Below are 15,004 nucleotides of genomic sequence, written 5' to 3'. Positions count from 1 at the left end.
TATTCCCGAATTCTATGGATCTATGTGATCCAAACATTAAGAGTGGTCCAAACTTTGGTACTACTATGGAGGAGTAACTATCTTTCAAATAAATGCATCTAACTGTTGCAAATGCTTGGCACATGTAGTGGTTGAAAACTTATGTCTTTCCTTAGAATTATACAAGTTTTTTTTTCTTTTGTTTACAGTGATTAGTGAAAATGGCGGAAAAATTCTCATGATGGGCTTTAAAAAGTAGAACCAGGCTTGGATCATAAAATTGGTAAGGTCCATAGAAAGAAAAGGCCTTGGCATATTTTGGCCTTCATTAGTGTTTTCTAGGAAGCTTGGGCCTAATAGAAAATGAATTCTGGGCTTACTCTACTGTGTCTGGCTTATATCGTAATCTCACCTCACTTTTATGACCACCTAATATTTCCCTCTCATCTCTGCTTATAGCTTTATAAGGTAATATTTTTCTTTATCTCTTAAATAGTTGTATTCTGAATCAATTAAGTTTTCTCTTCAATTATTCAACTGATTATTAAGGATAGAGTTATTGATGCTAGGCTTTTTTTCTCAAGCCCAAAGTAGGTCAATTCAAACTTTACGATGGTCAGTTTTGACAAGTCTAGTCTAACATCGAATGACATTTTTTGCTTTAAAAAGTGTCACTTCATATGCTATCACTTATGATTAGTCAGGAAAATACTCAACTATTTAAATTTTAACTTATTTATATTTTTTAAACCAATCATAAGTAAGTAATATATGAAGTGATACATTTTTTGGATAAAAGATATGCTTCTATCAAACACAAGCAATAGGCACTTGAATGGTTGTGATGATGTTTTTATATATGTAACTAGTACTTGGATAATCACCTCTGTAAATGACCTAATGTGTGACATTTGTAATAATGTGGTATTCTTACAACATTGCAAGTAGCATAAGACAATGTGTGTTATAGGTTTTAGATTGAGAGTCTCTAAAAGTTAATATTATAACTTATTATGAATGGGTATATGCTTCCTCCCCTAGTTGCATGATCTTTCTAATAATTAATGATACATGAAACTTAAAGTGATGATAGGGTAATCTCATATTCACCCCCATATATTTTATGTTCTAAAAAATATATTACTTCATATATGATTTCTTATAATTGAATGAAAAATATATTTAAATTAAAAGTATAGAATAATAGTTATTTAACCCAACCTACTTTTTTGGTTTTTAAAAATATATTCACTTGTATATCTGATTATAACGTAATTATTTAACTATTATTATCTTAATGTTAATTATTTAACTATTATCCTAGGAAAAGTTCGGTTTGGGAATCCTAGACCCACCTCGTCTTCTTATTTTAGAACAGTGGTGAAAAGCATTTAATATTTTTCAATAAAATATGATTTAATATTATATTTTAATCATAATAGATTTTAAGAATGGCGTGTAGACATTTTCTGCTCCTTTGCTCTCATCATACGCCAAGAACCCTAACACCAGCTGGTACTCTTTCTCTTCATTCAATCAACATGTGTTCACTCCCAAATCTAATTTTTTTATTTCCCCACTTTCAATTTCATATTATTTCTTTTCATCTGTTTCATTTCTGCTCAAAGATCTGATTTTTACTTTCATTGTCTTTTTTATTGTCTAAGATGAAGAAAACCCACAACTTGGTCTCTGTAATTTATCTGTTTTGACTCTGATAACAAAGGTTAGTTTTTTTTTGCTTTACCCAATTGCTTGCATTTTAGTCCTTGGTCTGTTCTGGTTATATTTTCAGATTAAAGTTATTATCTTTTGGATTGTGCATAGGTTTGTGAGGAGAAAACAATGGGATGTAATTTTAAGTAGAGTACATTATTGTCTTCAACAATTTTGTGTTGCAATGGATGGAGATAATGGTCTTAACATGCGTAATTGGGGTTACTATGAAGCTACAACACCATTTAAGAACCACCTTGGACTACAGCTCATGTCCTCCATGCCTGAAAAACAACCTTTGCTCGGAGCACGCAATGCTGCTGCTGCTCCGTTCCACCGCAGGGACACTGGGATGCTCCAACCAGCGTACCCGATGGAGTACATGAGAGATGCTTGGATTGGTCATAATCATAGAGACAAGTTTATGAATATCAATATGATACCTACAAACAACAATTACTCTGTTGTTCCTGAGACGTCATCAGCTCATCAAATGCAAATGGTTGATGTGCAATCACAACCAGCTGACCAGTCAGAGGAAGAAACACCGGTCGAAGAGGAGCCACCTGTTGAGATGGTCAATGGAACTGGTAAGAAAAGGGGTAAGGGGGCCAAGGTTCCCAAGGCTTCAAAGGCAAAGAAGCCCAAGAGAGGACCTCGTGAGCCAAAGGATGAGAATACTACTTCGGTTCAACGAGCAAGGACTATAAAGAGAAGTGCTGAGATTGTAATAAACGGGATTGATATGGATCTTTCGAGCATTCCTATACCTGTTTGTTCATGCACTGGGGCACCTCAGCAGTGTTATCGATGGGGCTCTGGTGGGTGGCAGTCTGCATGTTGCACAACAGGCATATCAATCTATCCCTTGCCTATGAGTACCAAGCGTCGTGGGGCGAGGATAGCTGGAAGAAAAATGAGTATAGGAGCGTTTAAGAAAGTTTTAGAGAAACTTGCAGCTGAAGGTTATAACTTCTCGAATCCAATTGATTTGAAAAATTATTGGGCAAAACATGGTACCAACAAGTTTGTCACTATCAGGTAGATTTACTGTAAGGTACAACTGACCTCATATTCCATTCAGCAAATTTGCCTTGTATATTTGTGTATCTTGTTTGAGACAGAGGCTTCTTAGATCGTCTTCACTTTTTACTCTAAGAGTTTTCAAATCTGTGACATTTTCTTTTATGTTCTGTATTAATGGGAAATTAGTCTGGCGGTTGGCTAGTCCTGAAAGGTGGATTTTATTGGTATTTAAAATGAAATTTCGTCTATCCATCATTCAACTGCTGATTGTTCGATGATTGCTGGAATTCAGTTTTTTATGTGCGAAGTACTTCCAACCGAATAGATCATTGTAGCTGTTGTGGTTTATGCTCCATCCTTATAAGTTGTGTAAATTCCCACTGGCCTGCAGTTTATGAACTGTGAAATTTAGCCTGGGATTAAGGAAATGTTGCACAACGTATTGATTATTAAATTGCAACAGATTTTTAGATGTTCCATTTGCATGAAAATACATCTTGCCTATGAACTATGAAGGAAATAACTAAACACCATTTGTGCTAAAAATTGAAGTTAGGAAAATAAAGATAATTGTAGTGTTTTTAATAAAAAATGAAGTTTCTAGCGGTTTCCTTCCAGAAACTGGCATTTTGAAGCTCATATGAAGTTAATGTGTGTAATAGTAGTGAAATGTTTTTTGTTGCATGTCCAATAATAGATCAAGAAAAGCTTCTCTTAGCTGCCTTTGAATTTGTTACTCATTTCTTCTTTATGCTCTTCAATTGCTTAGTCATATGGAACTGAAAAATCAATTCCAAGTTAAAATCATATACTACTATTACCTGAGCTATTAACAGTTAGGAAACTAATATATAAGTATGAAGTTTCAACCCCTAAAGTTGGTCCTGATTATTGGTATTTGAAAACCTGAAATGTGAGAAATAGTAAGTTAATAACAGATGGATGAGGAACACTGGTTTCTGTTTGATGACTGTTATAGAGGTTATATGTTGTTATGCAGGTATATTTAAGGTTGTTAGCATATGTTATGACTTAAGCACACGAGGAGAGTCCAACCCAAAAGACTCTTAAAAGCATATCGCAAATTACATGTGGATGATTGTTTGAGTCCGTAGGTTGCCAATGTCAGATGTTAACTTCAAAATTTACCATGTTTATGTTGCGATAATGTGCTCTTGTGAGTTGTGACATGTATTTTGTAAGCCTTGTTTGGTGGGTTAATATGGTAGCGTGATTGGTCAATCACGTTTTTCGAGTAGTTTCTAGTTATTTCTTTTTGTGTTTAGGAGGATTTCTTATCCTCTTGCAACTTTCTCCTCTTTTTTTGCTAATAATATTTCTTTTATTTTAAAATAATTTATCACCAGAACTTGAATACTTTGTTTCAAATATATCATTAGGCTTTTTTTTTTCATTTTGTTTCTCTTTTCGTATTCTCTTGGAGGGAAAGTCGAAAGATCTTCAACTAAAAACCAAATGCATGTCAGTTCTAAATGTTTTTTATACTATCTGTAAATTATTCACCATTGGTTTGTTAACCACTGTTGACTCACAAATAAAAGTAATACAAATTCATGGTGAATGATTTGTACCGTGCATAGATTTTAAATTCGAAAGCAAAAGTGAAAAATATATTTATCTTGGATACTTAAAAATAAATAAATCATGGGGCACATCCTTTAAAAGCCTTGTTTCAACCTTCGCCGACAATACCATTTTTAACAAAAAAAAACACTTTTATACCTTTTCGGCTTTTCCCTTAATGATTTTTTGAATTTGGTTACACCTATAATCATAACTAACTGGAAAATCACTTTTTGAAATAGAAGTATGGAGAATTTTTCCATTGTTCACTCCCAAAACTTAAAAAAATTGGTTTACCAAGTTAGCAGAGTTTGTAAGCGTCACTACTTCCCTTGAATTTCCAAAATGGGAATCTATGCATGTTGTTTCAATGACAATTTTATTATGCACCAACGGACTTTGGTTCAAGTGGTACATTCTTGATTCCCCTTAAGTAAGGTTTTGAGTTCGAGTCTTGTGGATAGAAAAAATGTCCGCTAGGAGAATTAGCCAGCCCTATATACCTGTGGATGTTCCCGGCTCAAACAGGATTGCCTCTAATGCGATGATACTTGTGGGAAACAAATAAAATGACAATTTTATTATTAAATTTATTCAAATCTCTACATTCTTTTTTCCATCATATCAAACAACTAAAAAAATACTCCACTTTATACTATTTCTATTTCCTTCATTTTCCTCTCATTTCATTCTTAGACCAATGGTAGTGTTAAAATTGTTGAATTAGTTGTCAGCGCTCATCCTAATCAGTGTTTTTAATTCTCTTTGATAACGTACTTTATCATGGTTTAGACATCTCAAATTCTCAATTATCTAATTTTTAACATGACTTCAACTATGTCTAGGGTCTAAGAAAGAGTCCGACCAACTATGTGGGCCTATAGTAGGCATTCTAATTGCAATAGGCTAATTTCTCTTCATTAACAATATAATATAATCGATCAGAGTAATGCTACATTATCTTACTAAATCATTCAATAACTTTTACTTTATTTTAAATGAGTTTAAGTACTCTTATACTTGTTATATTATATTGAGCTTAACTTTATTTTGATGATACAATAACTTAAATACTTTAAAGAATACATGGGAGTAAGATGTAATTGCACATTTCCTAATATTTGATTCAACCCGGTTAGCAATGCACAATGATAGAGATTCTAGTGCATTGAGTATTTGACTTAAAAAGATGAGGCAATGTAGGTACAATGTGGCAGAAGAACAGTGTTTGATTATGTAACAAGGCAACACAGACTAATTATGCTACCCAACCAATGAATGAGTCATTGTCCTTCACCAACAGTACAATTTGGTTCTCCTTTCCTTTTCCCTTTGAAGTTTTAACACCTTTTTTTTTAAGTTATAGGTTTTAGATAAATTAAATTAATGTTAAAAGCGCTTGTCTCTGAGTTTTCTGAACAACAATACACTTTATAAAATGATTCCCGTATCTAATTAGATTAGATGCTATATTTATTTGAGTTGGAAATGTTTTATTTATATTTGTGCTAGACAACTTTTCTAAAGCCTTGACTTTAATAACATAAAGTACTATCACTTTGACTTATAAATGAGAAATTGTGAGAGAAGTTATGAACTTTTGTTGTACGATAAATTAATGCTATTTTTGGTAGAACTTGCACTCTTGTTGAAGTTTATGTTCTGAACGTGTGTTATATTATATGTGTCTAATTAGATTTGATGTTAAGTTCTATTGCTTCAAAAAATGTTTAATGTGCATCTACTTTGAATTGTAAAAACAAATTACTAATACGCAAGTTCCGCGATTCGAACCTGTGACCTCAGGGATAAATAGTCACTACACCACTGAGAGTCGCTACCATTAAAGTGACTTAGTGGTATAGTGACTATTTATCCCTGAGGTCACGGGTTCGAGTCGCGGAAGGCTCCCCTTGGAGGGGAATAAAATACTACAGAGAGTATTGAAGCTTAAGAGGTGGCACCCTCAATATATTCATGGGAATGTGAGGTTGCATGTCATAACGAAGAAGAACTGGGTGTTACATCCCATGGATGGGAGATTGTTTTCAGTGTCTTGATGGATCTGTCTTTGATCTTCCTAAGATTATGACTCCACCAAGATTGCAACACTCAAATTCTCCTCACACCAATTCACCTTTCAGCCAGAATCGTGTTTTGTACTTTCACGATTTCTTCTTTTAGGTCTCACACCTTGAATGACTCTTGATACCAGATTTGTTAGAACTTTAGAAAGGAAGAGAATGAAACTAAGAGTAGAAGAAGAGATAGAGTATAGGATGAGAATGAATGATTGTATTGAATGTGAGAGATTCAATAACCGACTATTACAAAAATACATTGCATTTTATTTATAGTAAGCATGTTTAACTACCAACTAACTTTGAATTAACTACTTTCTATATTTGGTAAATCCTAACAATTTTACCAACCTACATTTACATACTTGAATTATGTATTTCTACTTTAACATTAATTTTGCTAAATTCCTCTCCCACTTGGAAGATTTATTAGTTTTTGTTCACCATTGTTAGCTAATCAATGATAACTTTTCCAACATTATTAAGAAAACAAGTTTCATGGAGCTCTTCAAATTAAATTGCTGATGTAATTGGACCTGAAAACATGAAGCACAATACAAAGAAGAATACATATTTGTAATTACGTGAATCTCTAGCTTGAAGAGCAGCTACAATGAGCATTAAGAGGTGATCAAGCGCCTAAGTGGGTAACTTTCCTGATATCATTATAAGAAGAAGAAAGTCACGTTTGTACCGAAATCCATGCTAACTAACCTCAGCAGGTTTCTTTCATTTGAAACAACAAACTTAAATGATGCTGTCATTTTTTCTAAAATTCTTCTTATTGGTCCGAGACATGAAGACAGAAAATCTTGAGATATGTGATCTTTGTCCTACATTTATCTATTCATGTCTCTTATTGTGTACTCATTGAATTAGAAAATTTCATTTAATTAATTTTTTTATAAAGATATAAATTAATATTTTAATATTATTTTATGAAGTTTGATTGGTTAGAAAAAATAATTATTCTTGAAATTTAAGTACTTATAACTTCTACAAGAGCACCCATCAACTTAACCCATTTTTACCTCACTTTTTTTATTGAAATAATAATATTCTTTCCTCATTTGTTATTTTGTTGTGAGAATCTTATTTTATAAGGATACTCATTGTAGTTTCTAAAACACAAATAAAAATAAGAATAATATTTGTAATCGTGAAAAGAATAAATATTCTACTATTGCAGAATATATATAATATTTTAAAAGTGGGGAATAAATAAACATAATTATAAGATAGGATGTAATCCCTAATAATGGTAAGAAGAAAGACGTAGACCCCCACATTTGGGTTGCAGCTTTAACCAAAAAAAGCAAAGCAGACCAAGGCATTGCACCTAATGTGGCATCAAGCTTTGTGGGGGTTAGGGTACTGTAGGAAAGGTCACATAGTACGGTGACAGAACACACAGTGGAGAAAAGGAAACAAAGCAAAATGGTTCCTAAAAGACACTAAAGCATTATTATTTTCCGACATATCAAGTGAATTCATCCTTTGCCCTCTCATTTTTCCACCCACCCATTATTTCACTTGAAGACATTTCACAATTGTTTAAGCTCACACTCACATCATTCTTATATAAGTTAATTACATTGACACCTTCTGAGTTTTAGTGAAATTACACAAATTACCCCTCACTTTTTACACCTACACAAACTTTCTCATGTTTTGTTTAACTTAATTGCATTTATAACCATTTTTGTTCAAAAAATCACACTTATTTCTCATGCAAGGGTGGTCAGTGTAATGAAAATATAAAAATTAGGGGTTTGTGTAGGTATAGAAAAGTGAGGGGTGATTTATGTAATTTCACTAAAACTCAAAGGGTGTCAGTGTAATTTACTCTTCTTATATAGATCACTTCCTCTACTATCCCTTAATCAACCCCCATATAACTATTCCTAAGTCAATCTATGTGCTCCATATACATCACATTCCTCTTCATTTTGTGCTCTAAATTAAATACAAGGCGCACGCTAAATATTCTTATGTAATCTCTAGTTAATGGAATGACTGTATGGAAATAATTTATACACTTTTCGTTTCATTTTTGTAGTTGCTTTTGGTTGAGGTAAATTAAAATTAATTTACCTTAATCTTGGTCAACCCGAGTGTGTGGTGGTTGAAATATAGTTTGTAAGCCTTAAACATATGATCTTAAATATATTCGATATCAAAATTAATGTGTATGAGAAAAACATTAAAAAATATTCAAAGATAAATCTTTCAACATATGATTTGATAACCATATAATGAGTTACATATTAATTAATATTACTTGTTTTTAATAAAATCTAATTATGGGATAAATTGTGTAGAAAAACTTCATCTGTTTAGGGCACACATACTTAAAAATACACATCTTGGTTTTACTTTGTGACCCAAGTATCAATGCTCCTTTAATTTGTCAACCTAAGATCAGGAAACCTTGATCAAGCATTTTAAATACATCTTTGGTTTATGAGATGAAAAACTAAATTAAGAAGAGATGTTAGTGGAGTAATTTTCACATAATTTGCTTAAATAAATTCCTTAATATTTTTCCTATTAATTAAATTTGTTTGAGACAGTGCAAAAGTACAAAAACAAAGGGTTGCCTCTCTGCATACAAAATTATGAAATTCCCAAAGACTTTGTTTTCTGCATTCCAAAGTGAATTATTGGACAAAAGCCCATACTGTTAAGGGTCCCATTGCTTCAGAAGAACCTTTCCTCATCGTTGTAAGGACGGACATGTCCTTCCCATGCCAGTTAAATTACTCCTTTTCTCCATCACTTCATTTTGTACACGGATGGAGTCGCAAGAGCAAGATAATCTGTACAAAACATTATCCTTTCTCCATTAAACGTAACTTACTTTTTGGTCACGTAATTTTTTTACTATTTTTTTATTCCTAACTTTTTAATTGTTTATATATTGGGAGTTAGAGTATTAGAATACAATTAAAATTAATTGTCACTTATTAGCATTGATAATCAACATATGAGATCAAACTTCGACAATCATACTCTTTAAAAAAATATGTTAAGACAACAATAATAGATCATAAAAGACTAAAATGAAAATAATTGTAACTCAATTGAAAAATATTGTGTACAGAGGACAAGTTAAAAATGAGTGTCATTGTAACATTACCAGAAATATACTTAACATAAATATTGTTGTACAATGACTCATATCTCTAGATAACAACAATACAAGTTATGGGCTTGGGCTGATGTAAAGGGGTTGGAGTAGAGGGCTATATATATTGATGTTATGTAAACCTAATGTAACGAGGAGAAGAATAGTAAAACACTAATCCTTATTCTCTAATAATATATAGTGGTAGCCGCTCAACGCTCCCGGGGACGTAGGCACAATTGGCCGAACCTCGTTACCAAATCTCTTGTGTTATTCTCTTGTCTCTATACTCTTTACTATTTGATTGTTCGCCTGTTCCCAACAATTGGTATCAGATGGCTCTTAACCCAGGTGCCAAATTCGAGGTGGGGAAGTTCGATGGAACTGGTAATTTCGGATTCTGGAAAAGGAGGGTTAAGGATGTGTTGGCTCAACAAGGTCTATCAAAGGCGCTGCATGAGAATAAACCAGAGGGTATGGATCAACTGGATTGGGAAGAGTTGAAGGAGAAGGCTGCGGGAACCATACGACTCTGTCTATCAGATGAGGTGATGTATCATGTTATGGATCTGACATCACCAACAGAGGTATGGGAGACATTAGAGAAGCGGTTCATGTCCAAGTCTCTAACAAATAAGCTGTATTTGAAACAGAGACTCTATGGCCTGAAGATGCAGGAAGGTGCTGATTTGCAACAACATCTCAACAATTTTAATCAAGTGATCAATGACTTGCAGAAACTTGATGTGAAGGTTGATGATGAGGACAAAGCAATAATATTACTGTGTTCTTTGCCAAATTCCTATGAACACTTGGTGACAACATTGACGTACGGGAAAGACTCAATCAAACTGGATGAGATCACATCTGCACTTCTGTCCCACACTCAAAGAAGACAGAATGTAGGTGAAGGGTCTCAGGGTGATGGTCTGTATGTGAAAGGGAGCCAAGTGCGTGGGAGGAGACAAGGCAGAGGAGGTCATGCCAAAGGGAAAAGACCAACTTCCAGGGGCAGAACACCAGTAGAGTGCTACAAGTGCAAACAGACTGGGCATTATAAAAAGGATTGTCCCAATGAATGGAGTCCTAGCAAGCCGGTGGGGAAAGATGGGGTATCTACATCTACAAATGTTGCACAGAAAGATGACTCTGGTTACAATAGTGAAGTTGATCTACTATCTGTATCATCAAATCACAATACAGATGAGTGGATACTTGACACTGGTTGTTCCCACCACATGACGCCTAACAGGGAATGGTTCACCACATACAGGGCAGGCAATTTTGGTTTCGTGTATCTCGGAAATAATAAAGCATGTGAAATTATTGGTATGGGAGAACTCAGAATTGTGATGAATGATGGTGTAGTGAAGACGTTATGTGAGGTTAGGCACATACCAGATTTGAAGAAGAATTTGGTTTCTTTGGGGACATTGCAGGCCAAAGGGTTTAGCTATAGAGCTGATGGGGACAGTGATATTCTTCGAGTATGCAAAGGTGCTCTGACTGTGATGAAGGGTAAAAGGACTGCAGGGAACACTTACAAGTTGTTAGGGAGAACAGTTGTAGGTGGAGTTGCTGGAGTGGCTGAAGAGATCTCAATAGATTCAGACCATGGTGCTACAAAATTATGGCACATGCGTTTGGGACACATGAGTGTGCGTGGTATGACAGAACTATGCAAAAGAGGACTGTTGAGGGGAGTCAGCAAATGCAAGCTAGATTTGTGCAAGTATTGTGTGCTTGGAAAACAAACACGAGTTAGTTTCAAGGCTGGCCAACACAGGACTCGAGGCATTCTAGATTATGTCCACACTGATGTATGGGGACCCACTCAGGAACCATCCCTAGGAGGTTCTAGGTATTTTGTTACTTTCGTTGATGACTTTTCTCGCAAGGTCTGGGTATATTTTCTGAAGCATAAGTCAGAAGTATTTGCCAAGTTCAAGGTTTGGAAGGCAGAGGTAGAGAACCAGACTGGTAGAAAAATCAAATACATGAGGTCAGATAATGGTACAGAGTACAAAAACTCACAGTTTCAGAAATTCTGTGAGGAACATGGCATTCAGAGACACTTTTCAGTGAAGAAGACTCCTCAGCAGAATGGTGTTGCAGAAAGGATGAATAGAACTCTTACAGAGAGGGCCAGATGTATGAGACTGAATGCTGGACTTTCCAAAGGATTTTGGGCAGAGGCACTTAGTATGGCATGTTATGTCATCAATAGATCACCACGAGCTTCATTGGATGGTAAAGTTGCAGAAGAAGTATGGACAGGTAACCCAGTTAATTATAATATGTTACGCATATTTGGTTGTCCTGCTTATATACATGTACCCAGTGATGAACGATCGAAACTTGATCCTAAGTCAAAGAGGTGTATCTTCATTGGATATACCAAAGGTGTGAAGGGGTTCAAGTTCTGGGATCCAGTTTCCAGAAAGGTGGTGTTGAGCAGAGATGCAGTGTTTGATGAAGATTTCATGATGAAACAGTCAGTTTTGACAGAGGTGCCCATGCCAAATGGAGAGACTTTGGGTTCAAATATGATTCCAGTGAGGAATGAAATGGTTCAGGTGAATAAAGGCAAGGAACCATGCACTAGTTCAAGTCAAGAACATGATGATTCTCAGGCAGAGAGTTCAGGTGTGCAGGAGTATCTACTTGCTAGAGACAGGGATAGACGTCCTATCAAACCTCCAGAGAGATATGGCTTTGAGGATATGGCTTCAGTTGCTCTCCATATCAGTTCAGGAGATCCATGTAGCTTTCAAGAGGCTATAAACAGCCAGGAGAAAGAACAATGGATGGGTGCCATGATGGAGGAGATGGAGTCTTTACAGAAGAACCAAACTTGGGAGCTTGTTCCATTGCCCCCAGACAAGCGTGCAGTTGGGTGCAAGTGGGTGTACAAGAGGAAGCCAGCAGTATCAGAAAAAGAAGGGGAAAAATTCAAGGCTCGTCTTGTAGCAAAAGGGTATTCACAGCAGAAGGGGATCGACTACAATGAGATTTTCTCCCCAGTGGTGAGACACACTTCTATCAGGGCAGTGCTTGCCTTGGTAGCCAGCTGGGATATGCACTTAGAACAGATGGATGTGAAGACTGCCTTTCTCCATGGTGAATTAGAGGAGAAAATTTACATGACACAACCAGAGGGGTTCAGTGCAGCTGGACAGAGTCACTTGGTTTGCAAGTTGAAGAAGTCTCTATATGGGTTGAAGCAGTCTCCCAGACAGTGGTACAAGCGGTTTGACACTTATATGTTGAAGCTTGGTTATAAGCGTTGTGAGTATGATTGCTGTGTTTATGTGAGAAGCCTTGACGATGGTTCGTTTATTTTTCTGTTACTTTATGTTGATGATATGTTGATTGCTGCTAATCATTTGAGTGATATCAATGAGCTGAAAGTCATGCTAGGTAAGGAGTTTGACATGAAAGATTTAGGGGCTGCTAGGAAGATTCTTGGGATGGAGATTCACAGGGATAGGGGAGCTAGAAAACTATGGCTCTCCCAGCAAAGCTATGTTGAAAAGATCTTAGAGAGATTTGATATGAGCAATGCTAAAGTAGTGAGCACTCCATTGGCAAATCACTTCAAGCTTTCCCTAGATCAGTGTCCAAAGACAGATGAAGAGAAGAAATACATGTCAAAGGTTCCATATGCCAGTGCAGTGGGTTGCTTGATGTATGCTATGGTTTGTACTAGACCGGACTTGGCACAAGCAGTTAGTCAAGTATGCAAGTACATGTCGAAACCAGGGAAGCAACATTGGGAAGCAGTCAAATGGATTTTCAGATATTTGAAGGGGACTACAGGTCTCGGTATCATGTTTGGCAGCCAACAGAGTAAGCCTTCAGTTATTGGTTATGTTGATTCGGACTATGCAGGAGACTTGGATGATAGAAGGTCCACAACGGGGTTTGTCTTCACCCTTGCAGGTGGACCAATTATGTGGAGATCATCAGTTCAGTCTGTTGTTGCTATGTCCACAACTGAAGCAGAGTACATGGCAGCTGGTGAAGCTTCTAAGGAAGCCTTGTGGCTTATGGGACTAGTAAATGAGTTAGGCATTGAGCAAGGTGGAGTTTCGCTGCATTGTGACAGTCAGAGTGCTATCTTCTTAGCAAAGAATCAGGTGTATCATGCTAGAACCAAACATATTGATGTGAGATTTCATAAGATCAGAGAGTTGGTAGCTTGTGGGCAGATACTATTGCAGAAGGTTCACACTTCAGAAAATGCAGCTGATATGTTAACCAAACCGGTTACTGTGGACAAGTTCAGGCATTGCCTGAGCTTGTTGAACATTCACTGATGATGGACTATGGAGCGCCCCCAACCCAATGGCGGAAGATGGAGATTGATGATATTCGCCAAGGTGGAGATTGTTGTGCAATGACTCATATCTCTAGATAACAGCAATACAAGTTATGGGCTTGGGCTGATGTAAAGGGGTTGGGGTAGAGGGCTATATATATTGATGTTATGTAAACCTAATGTAACAAGGAGAAGAATAGTAAAACACTAATCCTTATTCTCTAATAATATATAGTGGTAGCCGCTCAACGCTCCCGGGGACGTAGGCACAATTGGCCGAACCTCGTTACCAAATCTCTTGTGTTATTCTCTTGTCTCTATACTCTTTACTATTTGATTGTTCGCTTGTTCCCAACAATTGGTATCAGATGGCTCTTAACCCAGGTGCCAAATTCGAGGTGGGGAAGTTCGATGGAACTGGTAATTTCGGATTGTGGCAAAGGAGGGTTAAGGATGTGTTGGCTCAACAAGGTCTATCAAAGGCGCTGCATGAGAATAAACCAGAGGGTATGGATCAACTGGATTGGGAAGAGTTGAAGGAGAAGGCTGCGGGAACCATACGACTCTGTCTATCAGATGAGGTGATGTATCATGTTATGGATCTGACATCACCAACAGAGGTATGGGAGACATTAGAGAAGCGGTTCATGTCCAAGTCTCTAACAAATAAGCTGTATTTGAAACAGAGACTCTATGGCCTGAAGATGCAGGAAGGTGCTGATTTGCAACAACATCTCAACAGTTTTAATCAAGTGATCAATGACTTGCAGAAACTTGATGTGAAGGTTGATGATGAGGACAAAGCAATAATATTACTGTGTTCTTTGCCAAATTCCTATGAACACTTGGTGACAACATTGACGTACGGGAAAGACTCAATCAAACTGGATGAGATCACATCTGCACTTCTGTCCCACACTCAAAGAAGACAGAATGTAGGTGAAGGGTCTCAGGGTGATGGTCTGTATGTGAAAGGGAGCCAAGTGCGTGGGAGGAGACAAGGCAGAGGAGGTCATGCCAAAGGGAAAAGACCAACTTCCAGGGGCAGAACACCAGTAGAGTGCTACAAGTGCAAACAGACTGGGCATTATAAAAAGGATTGTCCCAATGAATGGAGTCCTAGCAAGCCGGTGGGGAAAGATGGAGTATCTACATCTGCAAATATTGCAC

At 36.4% G+C, this 15,004-nt stretch overlaps 1 protein-coding gene across 1 annotated transcript; it reads left to right on the top strand.

Annotated features, from left to right (window-relative positions):
* On the top strand, positions 1,370-2,981 carry LOC109357667 (protein BASIC PENTACYSTEINE2-like). The gene is made up of 3 exons (XM_019601656.1): positions 1,370-1,494; positions 1,647-1,705; positions 1,807-2,981. Exon 3 carries the CDS (start codon positions 1,880-1,882, stop codon positions 2,738-2,740), a length of 861 nt encoding a protein of 286 aa, XP_019457201.1. The 5' UTR covers positions 1,370-1,494; positions 1,647-1,705; positions 1,807-1,879; the 3' UTR covers positions 2,741-2,981.

This window comes from Lupinus angustifolius, chromosome LG10, assembly GCF_001865875.1.
Source record: "Lupinus angustifolius cultivar Tanjil chromosome LG10, LupAngTanjil_v1.0, whole genome shotgun sequence".
NCBI classification, from domain to species: domain Eukaryota; kingdom Viridiplantae; phylum Streptophyta; class Magnoliopsida; order Fabales; family Fabaceae; genus Lupinus; species Lupinus angustifolius.
This window is presented reverse-complemented; position numbering and strand designations above follow the sequence as displayed.